General features: G+C 43.1%; 1 protein-coding gene across 1 annotated transcript; it reads left to right on the forward strand.

Annotated features, from left to right (window-relative positions):
• Positions 1 to 2,415: 2,415 nt before the first annotated feature.
• AMD1 (adenosylmethionine decarboxylase 1) lies at positions 2,416 to 20,207 on the forward strand. The gene is made up of 9 exons (XM_032101484.1): positions 2,416 to 2,962; positions 12,635 to 12,721; positions 13,974 to 14,100; positions 14,555 to 14,657; positions 15,455 to 15,497; positions 15,595 to 15,739; positions 16,755 to 16,847; positions 16,933 to 17,088; positions 18,048 to 20,207. The coding sequence occupies exons 1-9, from the start codon at positions 2,832 to 2,834 to the stop codon at positions 18,186 to 18,188; spliced, it is 1,026 nt and encodes a 341-aa protein (XP_031957375.1). The 5' UTR covers positions 2,416 to 2,831; the 3' UTR covers positions 18,189 to 20,207.
• Positions 20,208 to 20,541: the final 334 nt, after the last annotated feature.

Raw genomic sequence — 20,541 nt, forward strand, 5'->3', positions numbered from 1 at the left:
TTCCCTCCTTTCCCTCCTCCACCTGTTTTTTGTGTATGTCTCAGCAATCCAGACTCCTGTGAAGAAGGCCTGCAGCTTTCAGCATTAATACAACTCTCTTTTTAGGTGATCATACCCATACTCTCTGGCTTCAAATATATAATATCGCCCTGCTACTTTCCTAACACATCAGAAAAAATACTATTTCATCTTACTCAGCATTGAGATCATTTCGCTCCTCATGTCAGCTGGTGATACTGAGCTGTATTGTCCCTTGTTGAACTTCCAAACAAATACTTAATGTGGTTTCATAGGTTATCCATCCCACTGAGAAGCTTCTCAGAAATAAAAAAAGAATGTACTTCATTTTTTTGAATCGTGTCGTCCTCTGAAATGTCTCAGAAACATTTCTACAGACAATTGGTGTGCCTTAAAACCAAGGGACAACAGTCACAGGTAGTGATAATGGTAGGGCCACTCTGACTATAGTGAACTCTGTCTGGTAGCAAGTGCAAAGTCCTGAATTGAAAAAGTCAGAAAAAGAACGAATTGAAGGGGGCAGACAAAAGACCAGTCAAGACTTCAGGAAATGATGAAGTTTGTGAGCACACGGTCCAAGACATGCTGTCAGACCACACCATAGTCAAGATCAGAAAGTCAGAAAGTCCATATAAAGACAGGATCCATGACAAGAAAAAGATATATCTGGCTGGAGCAAAGTCACATAGATCACTAGCAAACAGCAAGTAGGATGAAATACCTGACTGAAAACCAGACAAAACATTAAATCAACAGAAGACAGAACTAGGAACTAGTACTGCACATTTAGAAAGAAGGACGGGTAGACTGGTATTAAAAGTAAATGTGGAATATGGTTGGACAAAGTCCACAAACACTCAGTTGTAGTTCTGTTAGCACTTTAAGCAGATTTAATCCATTGTGGCTACTGAAACTAGTGGTCCTGTACTCCCCATCCATAATTTCACGTGCATGCCCAAGCACAGCTTATTTATACCAATAGAAGCATCTATGTAGTTGGGTCATGAACTGCTTTGGGAAACTGATGCAAATTAAAGCTGATCGCAATTAAAAACGATTAACCATCATTAAAACTAAGTAGTTAGCATTAAACCTGATGCAGTTCACTACACAGCCATGCAAGTGCTTGCACTGACAAAAGGAAGGAGACAGCATGGAGGTACAGAAAAACGGGTGAGAAAGGAAAACCTTTCTAGGTCACAACTTTTTGATGTCACAACTCATACAAAGTTAATAAAAACCAGTGAAGCCCCAGCACTGGAGAACATGGTTCTCTGCCAGCTAGTAAGGCTGTGCCACGGGAGCGTACAGCGGCAACTAGCCACCTAGGGAATGATTCACGGCCAGCTGCCTTGGGAATGACTCACTGGCTCAGTGACTCACTCCTCCGCTGGTGGACAGAGCCCACTGCCTATTATGCTGTCCGATACTATCTCACTGTCTCCTAGTAGGGACTCATTCATCTGTCCCCAGCCATCTGCTGCTGCCTGTCCCATGTAGTGCAAGTACCGTAGGCTCATCAGGGAAGACGGGATTTTCTGTTCTTCATTTGATCAGTAGCGAGCCTTTCCTCGGACTACGAAGCATTGCAACACGGAGCTTATAATGTATTATAGTGTCGCTAAAAAATGCTTTAGGCGACCATAGATCTATGTGGTTTTCAACAATTTCTTCTAGATATTAGAAAAAAAAAGAGTCGCAGGTTATCAAGTAATGACCCGCGCACACAGATCCGCGGTCCCCCCCCGTGTGCGCCCACAAACGCACATGCCCTGCCCGGTCGCTCGCTCCTTGTGCCACACACCCGCGTACCAGTGACTCCCCACTTCTCGGTCACACACGCTGGTCTCCTGGCAGGGGCGAAGGGAATGGGAACTGCGCCTGAACGCTCGGCTGAGCTCCTCTTACGAGCGAGGGAAGCGCCTTACGGCGGGCGCAGAGGGAAGGAGAAGGTGCGGGCGCAGCGCTGCCGCCGCGGCCCGGGAAGAGCCGGCATTCTCGGGCTCGCCCGCCGTCTTTAGGCCGTGTCCAGCCCCGCTCCCCCTGGCACGGCTCACTGCTGACCACAGGCCGTGCTTCCCACCCATGCTCGGCTCGGCGCGGTCCGATCCCAGTGCGGCCGCCACAACGCGGCCCCGAGCGCTGCGCTGCCGCTGAGCTGTCGCTATCCCTGTCCCTGCCCCGCCGCCGCCCGCGCTCCATCTCCCGCTCCCTGCGGGTAGGCGGGCGGGCCGCAGCGGGAGGGGCCCGAGGAACCGGCATATGTCTCGACGGGCGTCGCCGCCGCCCTATGGGAAGCTGAGAAGGGCGGGCCGGAGCGGCGGCCGCCCAATGTGCAGCGCGACCCGGCGTGATGCGGATACCTGCGGGATATAAAGGCGGCTGCGTGCGCACTGGCCCCTCGCTTACACAGTATGGCCGGCGACATTAGCTAGCGCTCGCTCAACGCTCTTCTCTGTAACAGGGGAACACACGGACTACAAGGAACCGAACCGCATCGCCCGCCCGCACCCCCGCTCGGACTGTAACCCGCTCACACACGCTCACGCCGCATCCGCCGCCGCGCACTCCGGGTGGTTTTCGCCCGTTTAAAAAAAACCAAAACCTTCCTTCTTCTACTTATTCCTCTATTTTTTTTTTTTTTAAATTAATATTAAGCAAATCCCCCAGAAGGTGAAACCCGCCCGGGACGGACTGAGACCCGGCGGCGGCAGCAGCGCGGCCCGTGCAGCAGCAGCGAACGGTGGCGGCCGGGGGCGGCAGTTTGGTTGTCGTTTAATTTCTGTGGTTGTTGGTTGCCGAGTTGTCTCACCATGAAGGAGAGCGGTGCACACTTCTTCGAAGGGACCGAGAAGCTGTTGGAGGTGTGGTTCGCCCGGCAGCAGCCCGCGCAGCAGGAGCCGCACCAGAGCAAGGGGTCCGGCGACCTCCGCACCATACCCAGGTCTGCGAACGGCCGGGGCGGGGTGGGGTCGGAGCGGGGAGAGGCGGCGGCGGGGGCAGCGCTCCTCTCGGGGGACGGCCGGCGGGCGGGAGGGTCCCTGAAGGCCCGGGTGTGGCGGCGCTTTGGGGGGCGATGGCGGCCGCGCCGGGGGAAGGCAGGTTCCGGGGTGGCTGTCGGTGGGGGCTGGGCTCCCGCGCTGCCGGCCGCCTTCCCGCTCCCGCGGTGACAGCATCTCCCCGCTGGGGTGACTTTTCGCCCCCCTCCAGAGACCCCCGGGCAGGGCGGCTCCCCTCGTCCCGGCCGGCGGGAGGTGGTGGTGCCGGGGACGGAAGCCATTCCGCGCCGCCGCCTCGTGCAGCCCCGCGCGGTTCCCGCTGGCAACATGTGGCGGCGGCGAAGCGGAGCGCGGAGCCGGGCGTGTGCCGCGCCGGCCGGGAGCGCCGCGGGGGGAGCGGGCGCGGTGTCGCAGTGCTGCTGGCGGTCGGAGCACGGCAGCGGCGCCCACCCCTCTGCGGCGGCACGTCCCGCTCCTACGGCCAGTTTCGGGACGAAAAGGCTCGGGAAATCCCTGCCCGTGCCGTACTGCGGAGAGTGGGGGCTCAGGAATCTCCCTCCCAGTTAATGCAAGCTGGAAAGGGAGATTCCTCTGGCTGTCGTGGCGAGGGTTGATGGTTCCCTCACATGGCCGGGGTGGCGGCGACCTCCGGCACTGCGTAGCCGGACGGGTCCCTCGAGCGGCTCTCGCCGAGGGAAGCGGGCGGTACCCGGGGACCCTTCCCGTGTCTCCCTGCGGTGCGGTAGGCACCGGGAAAGGGGGTGCCCCCTCCTCCCCCAGAAGTGTGGCCGGAGCCGCGGTTTACACGTGAGTGTCCTGGCCGCGCTCCCGGGCCGCGCCGCCGCTCCCGTCGCTCTCCCCCATTGAGGAGCCGAGGCCAATGGGAGCGGGACGCCGCGGAGGGCCGGGCCGCGCCCGTCACCCAATGGGCATGTGGGGAATGCGCTGGCGCCGCGCTCGGCGCCGCCCGGGGCGGGGGAAGGAAGGCCCGGGGCCCGCTCCGCACCGCTCCGCTCCCAGCGCACGTGTTCGGCACCGGCTCCCGCCGCTCCCCGCCCGCCGCCCAGGAATGTGCCTGCGCCGCCTTTGTTAGCGCAGGAGCCGATGGCCACCTGCCGGCACACGGGGCGGCTCTGGAGCCGTGCTGGACAAGGCGGGCATGAGGCGTCTGTACTGCAGATTGGCAGGGCTGTATTTTGGAGAGGGACAGTGTAGAAACGCTGGCGCTAGATAGTCTTTAGGGCCCCTTCCAACCCAGACCATTCGTGGAATACTTAGACTTCTAACTTGGAGGGTCTAGCTATAGATCCACAAAAAAATGTGTTCTGGAAGTGTCAGAAAATGGTAGCTGCAAGCTTGAAGTACAAAACAAAATCTGCAGAACTGTGGATGAGCTTGCAGTGACAACAAAAATGGTATGTAGGTGGGATCAGCTGACACAGCTGGAAAAGGCAGGCTTGTCCTAAGCAAACAGGGCAAATCTGCACGTTTTACTCATGTCAGTAGTTTACCTTCAGTATGGCCAACTGTTCAGCTTTTCAGGTTCGGGTGGTAGCTGGAGGATCTGGCTGTCTGTGCATCCAGATCTGCTTGTGCATATCACTGTTACCCAACGATCTCTGGTCAGGGAGCTTGTAATAGTGTATTTAATGTTTGGAATATGTTGATGGTAGCAGCTCCATTCAGAGATGTATCCTGTTTCTTTTCCTTTGTTTTGGTATTTCTCAGCAAATTTCTCGTGTATATATTGGTAGACTTAGCTATTCACAGATCTGAATTGGCAGTGAGCAGATAACTGCCTTTTTTTAAAAATAGTGAATAGCCCATGTTGTGTGTGCATCTGAATGCTCATGGTTAGTGGAAGCTTCGTTTCTGCTGTACCAGAAGTACTGAAGAATACGTTTTTACTTCTGTCCTGTTGGTGTAATGAGGTAATATGCTCATCTGACTTTGACTTGTGAAACTATTTAGATCTTTCTGAATAATGTACTTAACATGGAAGTCATCAAATGTGGTTTTATAGCTCTGAGGCTTAGTGGTGTAGCAGATACAGGGTAACAGCCTGTACAGTTAATGTCCAGGTAATCCTGAAAGGAAAATCCTAGCTGAAATACTTGCAGATGATGTGAGCTACGCAGGTGCTTGAAGAGTCCTGTAGTGTTTGACTTAAAATGTGAAAGATTCCCAAAGTATTTTTGTGTTAATATGCAGATGTAGTTTAGAGGTGGCATTCTGCAAATGCTTTCCTCGGTGACACATTCATGCTCTCTGGTCTTCCATTTGTCAGCTCAGACTCGTGTTTGCAAAACTGCAAACTTAACTTTTAAACTGCTCAAGAGCATTTAAGGTAATTGCAGTGTAGGTACCGGCGCAGTTCCTTTGTGTGGTTTAGATATGGCCGTAAAGTTTTAATAGAGTGGATAAAAACTGTTAACTGTTGAACGTGTGGTCTTTAACACTGTCAGAGCTGTGAGCAGGCTTTGAAGACTTTTGTGTTAATTGGCTCTTAATACAGCATGTTAATCGAAGTTGCTTACTTTTTTTGGCAGGAAGCTGTGATATGTCTGAAAGTGCTATTAACCTGAGTTTGCTTGTAATTATCAGTGATACTGTGTTTCTAGCATGAAATGAACTTCTACAAACATTCTCTTTTGGAAAACCATCAGAATTAAGTTACCTATTACAGCTGATAGATGCAAATGAAAGTCCTGAATACAATGTATCCTGCTATGCTAATTCTATAAAGGTGATTGAATAAGCTAGTTTATGTTGAACAGAATCTGAAATCAAAGCTGAAAGTGTAGAACAATAGCTAAATTAGAATCAAATTGCAAACCAGTTGAGCTTGCCTTTTGTATTGTAATACCTGCTTAGTAGTGAAATGTGAACCATTCATCTACTGAATGACTAAGCTGGTGTTCAAAGCTAAAAATTTCCATGTTGTGTGTGCTTGTTAGGGACTAGATATTTTCAAGTCCTTGCTGGATATCATCAGCAAAAAAAAAAACTCTTGAGCTGATGCAGTTAAGACTTTTTTTTTTTCCGCATTTTTTCCTCCTGTGGGCAAACCTGCTTTCTGGATCAAAGTTTGGATTGGGTGTAATGTATTTCAGAAAAGATCTGACTGTCATTTAAATACATTCAATAAAGATCCCAACTAAAAAGTATTGAACTTGAGCTCTACTTTGTTGTTAAGTTTTGGGGTGTTTTTGCTCACTTGTTAATGAGTTAGGCAGAAAGGTCTCGTGGTTGAAATAGTTACTGGCAAGGATCTAAATATGCCTACCCTGCTTATATTCAGCAGTGGCATGAAGTTAATGTTTTTGTGGTCTCAAAATAATTTGCTTTAATTTATTGCTTGTTCTCACTATGCTTTGTAAAGCATGTTTTTTTCTAAAAAAATAGCCTTAAACTATGTATAGAAAACAGAGGGTTTGCTGAAAACATGATAAACTTGCTGCAAGCCCTGGATTTCCATGGTGACTGTGTGGTGCATTCACTATCCCCACAGTAAAATAAGCTGTTTATTCCTTCAGATGATGTGCAGCTATGCATTTTCCATCTCAAGGGTTATCAGGATCTTGAACGTACAGAAGTTTGAAACCATAAATAAACGATGCCAGTGTTAAAAGTTCATATCTCAAGCATTCAGCCCTGAGGAATACACTGAAATTAAGCTTATTTATGGACTTTTAATCTGCTTCCTATTTGTCTATATTATGTGGAGACACAAGGTGGAGAAAACTGCATCAATGAGCAGCATGGGGTGACATTGATAAAACATTCTGATCCTGTGCTACAAGAAAGCTCCCAAGCACTATCCAGTCAAGGATTTGATAGGAGTCCTGTAAATCCTTGCTTTGTACTGCACCCTGTAGCCTGAGTGAGCTCACTGCTGCAGTGCTGCTGCACCTCTGCCCTTCCCCCAGTCCTGGGCAGTGTTACCTGCCTGTTTCCTCAAACACTGATGGTACAAGGAAGCTGGGCCATGAACCCTGCTCTGCTCTTACTCTTGCAGTGCTTTGAAACAAAACTGAAGTGACTCTGGAAATAAGGCAGGGCTGTGCTAAGATAAGGGCTTCTGTCCCTGTGTACTTGCTGAGCTTTTTTTATGGGCAATGCAAGGTTATCTGGAGAACTTTAAGCAAGAGTGCAGTCTTCCCCTCATCAGAATGGGTATTAATCAACTAGATTTTAGATCGGGTTCAAAACTACAGGTAAAATGTTTTCTTGTAACTCAAAATTATAATTAAAGAATGGTTTTACACAAAGGAAACAAGCCCTTTTATTCTCACTACTGCTGATTCTGATACTGCTTGCAGGAAGTGAAGACTTAGGTTGAAGGCTTTCTGACATTTTCCTACCTTACCGCTGAAGCATTTGGTTAGTCACTTTCTGTCAAAGGTCTGGGCTATTAGTGAGACCCTGTAGCAAATAAATAAGTAGCTATTGGTGTATTCCTCAAAGGGCTTTCCTAATGGTTGTTTGCTCAGCCAGGAGAACAGGAAGACTTGGGGCTTTTGGTGATACTTGCTGCTTTACAGTATGTTCCTTCTGGAGAAAATTACACTGATTTGCCCTGAATGTTGCTTGTAGGTCTTGCTGTGCCTCATGGTTCCTTAAACCCTTTGGATGTCCTTGGATATGAGAGATTTGGGAATACCCTTTGAGTATCTTTAGATGTAAAGGATGGAGTCCCCATTTCATGTAACTGCAATAGTGGTGTAAGGCCTGCAGCAGGAGAAATATGCAGCCTTCAGAGCACTATCTGTGGCCATCTTTGTGCCATTGCTGAAGTATTTTGGTTTCATTCAGTAGTGATGCTCTAAAGTAGTTGGCTTGGGACTTTCTAGCTAAGAAGGATTTTGTGAGGAGTACTGCATAGAATCACTTTCGATGTGGATGCAATTTTCCATTCAGGTGCCTGTCTCTCTAGATTAAGTGTATGTCCCTGGAGAGCTCCTTAAGTTTAAGATAAGGGAGATGTGGACGGTCTCTCTAATACATGTGCTCAGAATATATAGAGGGTGTGACACTTGTGCACCCCACAGATACTGCCTAAGTAAACTTACCGAGTTGCAAATGCCCTGAGCCTAAACTCAGGCTATGTAAGTGGTTCAAGGTAATCTATCTTAAACAGCAATTCATGAATTATTTTTCTAGTAGGAAGTAATTCACATGCAGCTGTCTGCAAAGAAATACACTAATGGCTAGGAGGTGATTTAAAATGCTTGTGACTTTTGTGTGTTTCCTACCTGTTTCAGGACACTTGAAACCAATGTTCCAACTCTGCTGACACTGATACTTAGCCAGCTTTCGTGTGTCTTGGCTGCATCTCCTCTGTGTAGGCAGTTTAGACAGAGTTTTAAATTTGGCTGTCTGGATCATGGTATTGGTAGGAATTTGCCTATTTAACTGTAGCCTGCTAATGAGGTAACTGATACCTATGTGGCTCCTGAAAGTACTTAGTAGGTAACAGGTGAAGGGATAAAAGATTGCTCTGCAGTTGAATGCTTGACATTAAAACAAGGTCTTACAGTCAAGATTAAAAGGCTTATTACTTTTGGTACTACAGAATTGTCAGCTGTTCTATTTTAATGAAAAGCTATGCAAGAGTATGTATGTGGCTTAAGCTGTATTTAGGAGCTGCATATGATTTATTTGCTAAAAATTCCCGCCCTGCTGCAAAACAGCTTTTCTTTCCAGTGCTGTCTAGCTGCCTTAGCAAGGTACTTCTACTGGGGTCGTGTGCTTGAGGAGGCTGTTGCTGCTGATAGGAATGAATTCTTGATGTAGTTCTTAATCTCTTCAAATTGCTGTTCAGGCAACTCTCCCAGTTGGCCTGAAACAGCAGTATTGTGCCTGGTATGCTTGACTCTTGTTAAAGAATGTGTTTTACCCCGAAGGTAAAGGCTCAGAAGAGGCCAATAACTTGCATTCAAAAGCATGGTTTTATCTGTCAAGGAAAACTTCCTTCTGAATAAAGGTGCAAATATGATGCTTTGGAGCTTGGTTGAGAGGCACTGTTCACTATTCATTAGCAACATGAAGCACACTTCCTACAGTTAAGCTACTTCTCAGTTAATAATAGCTTTCCCCTACTGACATACCTGGTTGGCAGTTTGAATGGAAGTTATTTGTACTCTGGTAACAAGTCTGTTGATAAGGCACTAAATATTGCAACACAGTAGATAGTAGGATAGGAGTAGATTGTTAAACTTGGTTGGGTTTTTTTTTCCCTTTTGGGATGTTCTGCTAGTCAAGTGTAGGACAAATAGCTTTTTACCGTTCAAGCAAGGACAGTTCTTCACACTTGAGTAGATGTATTTCATTTTAATTTGCTATTCTCTGAGAAGGTGCAGTCATTTCAGATGAATCATGCTTGCCCATTCAAGAAACTAATTTGACTCTGGATAAGTAGCAGTTATTTGAAAAATCAGAAATGGAATCTTACAGTTTTGGAGTGAAGTGGTCAATAAGCCCACATAAGTGGGGAGTCCGTATCAAGTGTGTGTCTGCAGGTCTGCTGCAGAACTTGCTTCCAGTGAGAGCTGCCAATGATTCTCATGGATCACATTCTACTATGCTTGAGTATAGGAAAGCATTTTCCAAACTGGCATTGTCCTGATGTCTGGTTATGGGAAATAAGTTAGGAAATAGTAATGCCTTGCACATTGATCATTGAATGGGGAATTTTGATGAGCAGAAGTCCGTGGTGGCACTTTGAGAATTAGCCTTACTCGGTTACCCTCTTTCAGTTGGAGGCTTTCCTTCCAAGTTAAAACTTAACTCAGTTGTGAAATAAGTAGTGTTCTCAAAAACTTGAGTTACTAACTTAGACAATTTTTACTTATTACTGAATAGCTGCAATATGTGTAGTGATAACCATTGAAATACTACTTTTAAGGTTGATTTTGTTTCTTTGTTTAAGTGTGGGTAGATACTCCTTGTCTCAACTAGTGACATAAATTATGAGGATCAAAAAAAAAAAGGAAAAAATACAGGAGTTAGACTTGTAGTGAACTTAATCTGCTTGGTACAAAGTAGTCCCAGATATTCTTCCTTGTGTGCTTTAAACAATAGAACATGCCAAACACTAAGGTCATCTTGTTTAAATAGATTATGCGGGATCAAATCCAGCCTTTCTTTAGTTTTCTGTACTTAACTTTAAAATGCAAATAGATACAGGCCAGTATCCCTGCAGAACTTCTCCCTAATGTGGCCAAGTCTCATCCTGGGTGCTGCAATCCTTTGTTAGTCTATATATTCTTCTAGAGCAAGCCTGGCATCTTGTCTGTTTATAAAGTTGTGGGGTTTTCCCTTAATGCTGCTCTAAACAGATCAAATTATGACCTTGCCCTTGATTTCTGTAAAGGCTGAACACAACATTTAGTGTACACTTATCTGTGGCTTCTGTAGTACAGTAGTGAGGACTATGATGTGCAAAGGTCCTGTGCAGCTGCGGATTTCAGCCATAGTACCTAAATACCAGCTGTAGCACCAGCAAGCATAATGGGACTTCCTTTGCTTCGTGGGCTTTGGACTTAACATGCAGTAGTGTATTGTTGGTGCTGTACTGACCCCTCCCTGGACTGCCAAACTTGTTACATCTTCCTCTGCTAATATGTGTGATGCTTAGAGGAGCCATTTCCCTGAAAAGGGTGGACAGAACTGCGCTACAGGGATAAAGTGTCACTTGCCTGCATAAGGCTGAGGTTTTTACTGTCTGACCAGATAAGAAGCTTGTGAAGGCTGAGACATATGCTCTTGCAAAGCCTAAGATAGTTATGTGCCCATTAATACTTAGACAAGTACAAAATCAGATTTGTAGTAATGTACAAATGGGGTTAGTACAGCTCAGTATCAGGGAATTCTTCTTCACCTTTCACAAATGCAATGTCAGATGCTGGGTGTTTATTTAATGGCAGATAAAATGTCAATAGGGTTGCTGGAATGATCTGAACAATCTCATACATTACCTAGTTCAGTTTACAGGAAGGGTGACTGGCAGACTTATGCTGGTGTGCTGTAGCCAGAGGAAAAAATTTGTTCAGATGTGCACTTAATTATGAGTTTTTTTTAAAATGCATAGGATTTTCCTAAACTCATTTTTAATACCTTCAGTGTCATTTAAAAGGAGAGTATAATATGAGTCTGTAAGTTAAGTATGTTCTGGTTGAATCAAATCTATATAAATACTACTATTCTGGTGTAATATATACTTTAAATGGGAAATCCTCAAGTATTAGTAAAGATACAGAATTCAGTTTCAGGAGGCATTCTCCTGAATAAGTAAATTCATTTAGGGAGAAGTTAAGGCATTTATTTGCTGGAGTGTTTAGAGAGGCTAAAGAATATCTGGATGTTTTAATTATGCTTACAACAGAATCTAAAACTTCATGAACTGACCAGTTTTCTAAGAGGAGAGACTGGTGGCTGCAGGAGGAAGCCTGTTGATGGAATTAACAGTGAGTGCTCTGTCATGGATCACAGCCATGGGGCTTTTGCAGTGCCAGTAAAGGGTGAGAGGTCTGACTCCTGAAGAAGGATTGGGCTGACAGTTTTATATGGGCAAGCTGAGCTTGCTTGGTGACAAAAAATTGGCAATTCTTTCATGCTCCCAGCTCCTGCAGTTATTCTAGCTCTGCTGATGGGCAGCTTAGTTTTGTGCTGGGTTAGTAAATCTCTTGGCTCATGACATCCCTGAGGACAAGAGCCAGCACAAACCTGCAGGTGGAATATGCTGTGGGAAGGGAGAAGTAGGACAGCTGGCAGTCTTGTAATTTTGTGACGTCAGGAAGCTGTATCTGTTCCTGTCTTATTTATAGGAAAATTGACTATATTGGATTCTGCTGATCGGGTCTAGATACAAGAGTGAACTGACAACCAAAGTAGTTTTTTTGCAAGTCTCATTCCTCTTGAGTACTTGAAAGTCTTTTGGTTTAATTTGAGCCCTTGGTTTATGTTTATTTTTTTTCAGATTCCTTGTAGAATGAGTAATATTAGTAAAGAATTGAAATGTTAAACTTCTACCCCCATACTGAATTCTAGCACCATAGCTACAATTTGCACTGTATGAAGGAATTCTGTGATCCTGGTTGGTCACAGAGGAATTCAGGCCATTGAAATCTATTAGTTTGTAGGTTTTCAGTTAAATTATGAACTTGACTCTAAACTGGTCAATTAAAACATCTTAATGGTAACTTGCTGGTTTATTACTCTAGTAGTTGCCAATGACTGCTGTGGTTGAAGTGCATAGAGATTCAACCTAAAGCATACCTTAAGTTACTAAACAATTAATTTTATCTTAGTACATGTGGGATGCAGGATTTAAGGTCATCCTGACTCTCCTAGTTAGAAGCTTGAGGTTGATGTTTGGCAGTTGTCTGCATGCAGGAGATCACAGTGTCAGACTTTGAGGAATACTGAGCCATCAAGAGCAAAGAATTCAGTATTACTGTATTGTGAGAGACAGTCCCTATATGAAGTCTTCCCATTTTGTGCTTTCAGACCCAGTAACTCCAGACTCTAGTCTTGTTTGGGCTTTTTATTCAGGGCTCCCCCAAGCTTTGATTTGTTTAACCTGTTGTTTGTGCTCTCCTATAATTTCTTCACAGGATTGAGTGGGACAAACTTCTGGAGAATGTGCATTGTTTGATCATAAGTGTGACAAAAACTGACAAGCAGGAAGCTTATGTACTCAGGTAAGGCCCTGGCTCATTCTTTTAGTCCCTAGGAGGGGAAAAAAGTGAAAGCCGTCATATGTGATCCACTTGGCTGAGAATCCATTGTCGGGTTAATGTCCTGTAATTGATGGCTACAATTTGCAGGGGTCTTCTGTTCAGAGGTGCAGATTTCTTCATAGTTGTTTCTTTTTTCCTTTAACCAAAAGGATTGACAGAGCTGTGGTGGCTTTGCACCTCATGACTGAATTTTGTCCATGGGTAAATAAGTGTCCCCAATACAGAATTTTAGTGTTACTTCAGCAGAATAGGCTATAGGTGTCATTTATAGATCAGCAAAAAAAACCTTATTAGTAGATCAGCTTTAACTGCAGATACTACAATCAAGTGGAACAACTCTTGCAGCTGACCTAAGGGTATCTGTAAAACTGTAGCTTTCCTGAAACCCTGGAATTTTTGTGTTATGCTGCAGTTAGTTGTAAGGACACTACTTTTGCCATGTGTTTTTCATCTTGCAAAATGCTTTCTTGCTTTTTCTGCATGAACTTTACAGACACATTTGACATTCTCTGATTTACTTCAGATTACAAATACTGAAGCTTTTGTACTCTGAAAGACTGCCTTGAGGGCAAGGTTGTGCTAAAAGCAAGCTAGTCAAAGAAACTGCTCAAGTCTTGTTGCTTCAAGACTCATATTTAAAATAAAATCTTGAAAAGAGTAACTAGTTGGACTGCATCCTGGATGAAATTTAACCTTGACTTCGATTTGTAAACAGCATTCCAAATTGAGTTATTTAAGCTAATTTTTACTCCCATTGTTCAGTTACCTGGTGACAAGATACTTGTTAAGCATGTTTAAATGTTCTGAATGCAGTATCAATGCCTATCTCCAGTTCAGTTGGGCTGTAGTGAAGTATCTGACTTAGTTAATGTATAGTTAATTTCAGTATCTTATTGGTAAGGCATATTGTATAGCTGTGCCTGTGTACCCAAATCACAGCATGTTTGTGTTTCTGGGATGGTTTGAGGGTGTCTAATGTGTGTGCCTTTTCCTGTAGTGTGACAGCTTTGCAATATCATGCTTGGAGCAGGTATGTTTTGGGAAATCATAACAGCTCTTAAATGTTAGCTGCATTCTATTAATTTATTTGCTGACTATGTTTATTTGCCATATGCTGAATGTATTTGGTTGGGATAAGAACCAAGACCAAACAACTCCCTCCTGGATTGTTTCATGTAGAGCACTTAATATATTCTTAACACCTCTTTTACAGTGAGAGTAGCATGTTTGTCTCCAAGAGACGTTTCATTTTGAAGACGTGTGGTACCACCCTCTTACTGCAAGCACTGGTTCCCCTGTTGGAGCTTGCTAGGGAATACAGTGGGTTTGACTCAATTCAGGTAAGGTGTCAAATCTTCCTTGCAATGTACAAAAAGCTTTTTACTACTATTCAAATCCACTCTTTTTATTAAATATTCTGAAACTTTGACATTAATGTATACTTCCCATAATGGGAAGATTGTAATGTAAGATTGCTCTGCTGTAGCATTTGCCCTTTTATTTGTCTCTTAGTGGGTGCTACCTAACAAATGCTATTGTGCTGAGTTACTTAAGAGTAACTGTGACCATGCTGTCTAGTGGAAGACAAGTTCAGAACTAAGCTGTCTCCTGAAGCTTAGAAATTAAGATAGGGATAACTGTGTGCTTCTGAAACAGGAATACAGGCAGCAGTGTTTTGACAATGAAACCTTAGGTCCTGTGAAGGTTCATCATAAATGCTTGCATTTTTCTAAATTCTTAGATTCAAGATGGATGGATATATTCAATATCTAAGATGCACCTTTATTTTTTCAGAGCTTCTTTTATTCACGTAAGAATTTCATGAAGCCTTCCCACCAGGAGTACCCACATAGGAATTTCCAGGAAGAAGTAGAGTTTCTTAATGAAATTTTCCCAAGTAAGTTGATGAAACTTCAGCGAAGTTGGGTGAAGAGTTGATGTTACATGAGATGTGATGAGCAGTACAATATGTACAGGCTGCCAGACCAAGCATTCAGCAGTCCTTGCATAAAAGTCCAAAGCTATAAATACTTATTTTCTGAATTCCTGATACTAGCTTGCCAAGATCAAAATTTAAATCGTACTAAGCTTGACATTTAACACCTTGTGTCAGCTTCAGACTTCCAATCACTCTTCAGAATCACTCTGTGGAATTCTGAAAGCCCTATTGAAAAGCTAGGATAGTAATTTAAAGTAAGTGATACACTGAAGAAAAATGTGGGCTTTTCTCGGAGAAGTTACTATGCTAAAAACTGAATTTAAACATTTAATACAGTTTAAGACTTACAAGAAGAATCTTAAAGTTTAAATAGTGACAGGTTTTTGAAGGAACATGGAAGCTGTGGTACTCATCTGAATTATTTGAAAATAAATGATAATCATAAATGCATTTAATAGAGGCTTTAAGAGTACCAGGGTTTCTCTCTGTGCATAGCAAAACTGTAGTATCAATTTCCTGATAGTAGCCTCTCAGCTGGGGTGGCCAGACCCACTTCAGAGGGAACTTGCTTTTCTTATTATTAACTTTGCATTCCTGAAGTTAAATACCTGGTTATTTGATACAGCTGCTGACTGCATCAGTGAACCTTGTGGGGTTTTGTGAAAGGCCTCTGTCTTTAAATAAGAAATGACTATAATCTTTTACATAAATGTTCAGCTGTGGTACATTAACTGGAGGCTTTTTGTCTTGTCTAGATGGAGCAGCTTATTGCATGGGGCGTATGAACTCTGATTGCTGGTATGTATGTGAAGTGTTGGAAGTCTTTGGGGCTTACAGTAGAACTTAACTTGGTGCTGTTAATATGTGTTACATAATTGATTTGTGCTATATGTAGGTACCTGTACACCCTGGATTTCCCAGAGAGTCGGATATCCAGTCAGCCTGATCAGACACTGGAAATTCTGATGAGTGAGCTTGACCCAGTAGTTATGGACCAGTTCTACATGAAAGATGGTGTTACTGCAAATGATGTCACTCGTGTATGTTTGCTTGAAAACTAAGGGATTTTTGGGGAATGGTGGAAACAGGGCAACAAAATGCTTCTTTCACTTACCTTTTAGTACAAGGTTTATTTTGTGGTAGGAGAGATGATGTAGAAAGTGTTGGTTTAATACTTTGGGAGGAAAATGGATTTAACTCTAGAATGTTTTTGGGGAATGTAACTTCATGTTTTCAATGCCCTTCCTTTAGTGAAAGGAGCAATATGCAGTGCTTTGGGTGATTGGAAGCTTTTACTCTGAAGAATGTAGGAGTAGGAATAAAACCACAATTTGAGTAGCTTTGAAGGATGTACATTACAAGGAGTAAGGCTTAGACTGGAGATAAGGAATGCAAAGGTTAAGTAGGTATCAAAATCAGGGTTAAATCATGGAGCCATTTGGATGAGGGGAAGGGCAGGTTTGGGGTCTAAGCATAACGTGATGAGTTTGCCTGCTCTTCCCCTTTTCCCAGATGGGAAAGTCATGTGACATGAGCAGATTTTCCTGACAAGTACCCTGACTTGTTTTCCATCTTAGGCTTTGATTCTCATACTGTATTTGCTATTGATATTTGGCTGTAGCTCAGGTACTGTGTGGTAAATCAAAACACTTGGGATTGCACTTCTTTCTAGGGTATAAAGTAGTGTATCCTTACTCTGAAGTAAATGTAAACAGCCTTCACTTTGTGGATAGTGGTTGAAGAGAAGCTCAGTTTTTCATTTCAGCAGCAAAAGCAAGTACATTTTGGAATTCTAAGCTGTTTCCTTGTCTTGGATGGATGCAGCTGGGCTCTGTAAGAGGCAGTGGGATAGTTTGCATGCGGCTTGTCACTGCCATTTATGTAGTGACAGGATGCAAAGCAAAGTCATCTACAGTGGTACAAGTAATCAGGGTGACTTGTTATTTGGAGAATTCTGGTGTCCTGTTTGCTGAATAGATGTTTGTTCTGCCTTTGAGTTAAATCTAAACAAGTGTAAGGATGCATGATAAAGAGAGTTGTTTAACTTTGTTTCAGATGAGTGGAATTCGTGACCTGATACCAGGTTCTGTTATTGATGCTACAATGTTCAATCCTTGTGGGTATTCAATGAATGGGATGAAATCGGATGTAAGTTTTACACTCATTATTAATCAGCATTGGTAATTAAAAGAAATAAGTATTTGGTGGTAATAATACTTTAATTTTTTTTCAGGGAACTTACTGGACTATTCACATCACTCCAGAACCAGAGTTTTCTTATGTTAGTTTTGAAACAAACATAAGTCAGACCTCTTATGATGACCTGATTAGAAAAGTTGTAGAGGTTTTCAAGCCAGGAAAATTTGTGACAACTCTCTTTGTTAATCAGGTGAGTTTTCTTGCATTTGCTTATCAGCTGATGAAATACACATAGACACAAATGAAGCAAGGCTAGAGGTTTTTACTGGAGATTAACAGTTTCCAGTTTGCCTCTATATTTAGGTGGTAGTTTCTTGGGAAAGTGAAAATACTCTTCAGTCTTGCTTTGGCATGTACTAAATCTGATCTTCAGAAAACTTCAAAAACAGTAAGATGAGGCATCCCAGTCTCAGTATTCTAATGACTTCCTGTGTAGTTCTGTGTAGGAATAATTTCTTGCTTTGGCATTTTTCTGGATTTGCCTGCAACTCAGCTGTAGAACAGCTGCTGTTAATGGTGTTGCTCTCAGCTAATCATAGAACCACAAAATTACTTGGGTTGGAGGGGACCTTAAAGATCATCTGGTTCCAACCCCCTGCCATGGGCAGGGGCACCTTGCACTAGACTGACTTGCTCAAAGCCCCATCCTGCCTGGCCTTGAACACTGCCAGGGATGGGGCATCCACAACTTTTCTCTGGGCAACCTGTTCCAGTGTCTCACCACCCTCATAGTGAAGATATTTTTTTTTTTCTCTAGTATCTAATCTAAATCTACCCTCTTTCAGTTTAAATCTGTCACCCCTTGTTCTACCACTACATGCTCTTGTAAAAAGTCCCTATCCAGCTCTCTTGCAGCCTGCTTTAGGCACTGGAAGGTGCTGTAAGGTCTCCCCAGAGCCTTCTCTTCTCCAGGCTGAACAGCCCCAATTCTCTCAGCCTGTGTCCATAGGAGAGGTGCTCCAGCCCTCACAGTGGTTCAGAGAACAGCAGTACTATATGTAGGGAGCAGAATCACTGCTTGGGAATTAAACTTTCTGCACCACTGTCAGGAAGAGTTCTAAAACATGTCGTTAACACTAAGAACCATATATGAAATGCATCTCTAAATGACAGTTTAAAAAGTAACTTCCACTTTTTTTTGTTTTCTAGAGCTCTAAATGTCGCACAGTGTTTTCCTCTGCCCAGAAGATTGAGGGGTTTAAACGTCTTGATCACCAGATTGCCCAATTCAGTGATTATAATTTTGTTTTTACCAGTTTTACAAAAAATCGCCAGCAGCAGCACAGTTGATTAAGAATGAAGAAAAAGCGCAAAAAGAAATCCCATATAGAAGGTGGTGGTTGCTTTCTAGTTAATGATTCAGGGGGCCATGCTTTCCACTCCCACCACCTTGTAGTTGTGGAAAGCCCTAGGTGTAATCATAGTATAACCATTTTGAATTGTATGCATTATTATATCAAGGAGTTAGATATCTTGCATGAATGCTCTCTTCTGTGTTTAGGTACTCTATGCCACTCTTGCTGTGAAATTGAAGTGCATGTAGAAAAATCTTACTGTATGAAACTTTACAACACTTGTAAAAATGATTCAGGTAGAATTACACACACTATAGTTTTTCTCCAAGTATCACCAAAAATTCCCCACAGACAAGGCTTTCGTCCTCATTAGACTTCAGCCTCAACCTACTCACTGGGGACAGTTCTGTTAAATTGTCACTCTTTTATTTTTAATCTAAGTTGTGATTTAAGTCTAAAACAGTTTTTGATGAACTTCTATGATTTCTAATGAAACTGATTCCTAATTAACACTTTCATGTTTGGAGAAAGTTCTTAAAACAGTTACAAATTGTTTTGCTACTACAGGTGGTGGTTGATTTATTTTTAAATCAGGCTGACTTTTCATGCTCTAATAAAGCTTCTAGGAATTTGCTCAGCTCTCCTGTAGCACTGGGCTAATGCATTGGTCTTTCACCTTTAGTAACTTGGGTATCGGTACTAGTGCAGGCTAAATTTTGTCTCACCTTAATGCTTGTTTGTCTGTCCGCATCCCCAAGCTGTCACACCGCTACGCAACGGCAGAATTTGATGAAGGTCCAAGACTTGATAGGGGAAGAGCTGAGCCAGGCTTCAAGTGCTTTGGCATAATTGTGTGACAGCTTTGCAAAAGTGCAAGTTCATATTGGCACCAGGCATTTCTGTCCTAATCACCTGTTATGTCAGAACAGGAAGCTGGTGCTCCCGAGCACTGGCAGGTAGGGCAAGTGGAAGAGTGGAATTTGCCAGTCTGGGTGTGTTGATTGGTTTGGATTATTCTCAGTAAAACTTGTGACCTGCCACTTTGGACTGTAAAGAGTGCTTCTAAACTGGTCCAGTGTCACTTCATTTTGTTGTTCCAAGCAAAGCTAGTGCCTCTGTCTTGTGACAGTCCTGTGACATTGTGCATGTGACTTATGTTGTACTTGAGTGTTGTGACTTCATCTGTTTTTTTCCTCCTAATTGCTAAGGTGGTTCCTCTTACTGTGACTTGAGGGCATTAAGTGAAGGCATAGAACAAGAACTGTCTGGGACACCTGGACAGAAGTGAAGTAGAATGCTATTCATGGAGCATGAATAAGTGTGTAATTCAAAGTCACTTTAATGAGTATTGACTAAAATGCAGGCTTTGAAAAGCTGGCACACTTTCAGCTGTTTGTTTGCAAATACTGGGATTTTAACAGCTGTGAGACCAGCATGTTAACAACAAAATTGAGATTATTTTTCCCCTCTTGTCCTTGCAATGTTTTGACTCTTTCTGGTTTGATGCAATGGTTCTTTTGTTCCTTCCATATTTATAAATGAAGCACTTTTTCAGTGCTTCTAAACTAAAGTCTGCTTGGTTAGAAATCAAGTGGTTGGAACATTTTGATTTTTTAAAGCATATTATTGATGTTCTTTACCAATGTTATCAATTACATGCTGTAAATGGCACTAATGCTTTTTGGTGTTAAAATTGAGGACCAATATTTCAGTGGGGTTTTTTTTGTTCTTGCATTATCCAAATTGTTCTGACGTTTTTTGGCTTGAGGTCCTTTAAGTAGACTGAAGATCCCTTTTCAAGTAATACTGAAAGAATGCATCTTATAAAAAGAAGCATAAGCCTCGTCTATGAAAATGAAAGCTGTTGAATGGGTTATTGAACTATCTGGGTGATCAGGATGGGGGGAGTATGGTGTTTATAATTTCTGTGGTGTTAGACTTTGATCATTTAAAAATATCTGTACCACAACTTAATGCTTCAATAAAAGTTCGCTTAAATTGTTTGTAGTGATGATCCAGCAATCCTACCCTTCACTCTCTTCATGCATTCTGGTACCAAATGGTTTAATTCTGAAATAGATTTCTGTCCTTACTGTCCTAATTTGCTCTGCCTTGTAGGGGATGCATCTCAACATGCTGGCAGTTTAAAATGAGGAAGCATGTGAAATGAAGCTAAGTTAAAATGTTATGCTGTTCTTGAAGCTAAAACAGTTTCTCTAAATGAACACAAAAATTCATTGTCTACATCTAACCTGGATCTTTTTCTTGAACATTAAATATTCTAAATAGTCCTCTGAATTCAGACAACTGCTTCTAAGTAACAAACTGGCATACATTTATGGTACTTA

Source organism: Corvus moneduloides, chromosome 3 (assembly GCF_009650955.1).
Source record: "Corvus moneduloides isolate bCorMon1 chromosome 3, bCorMon1.pri, whole genome shotgun sequence".
Classification (NCBI taxonomy): Eukaryota; Metazoa; Chordata; class Aves; order Passeriformes; family Corvidae; genus Corvus; species Corvus moneduloides.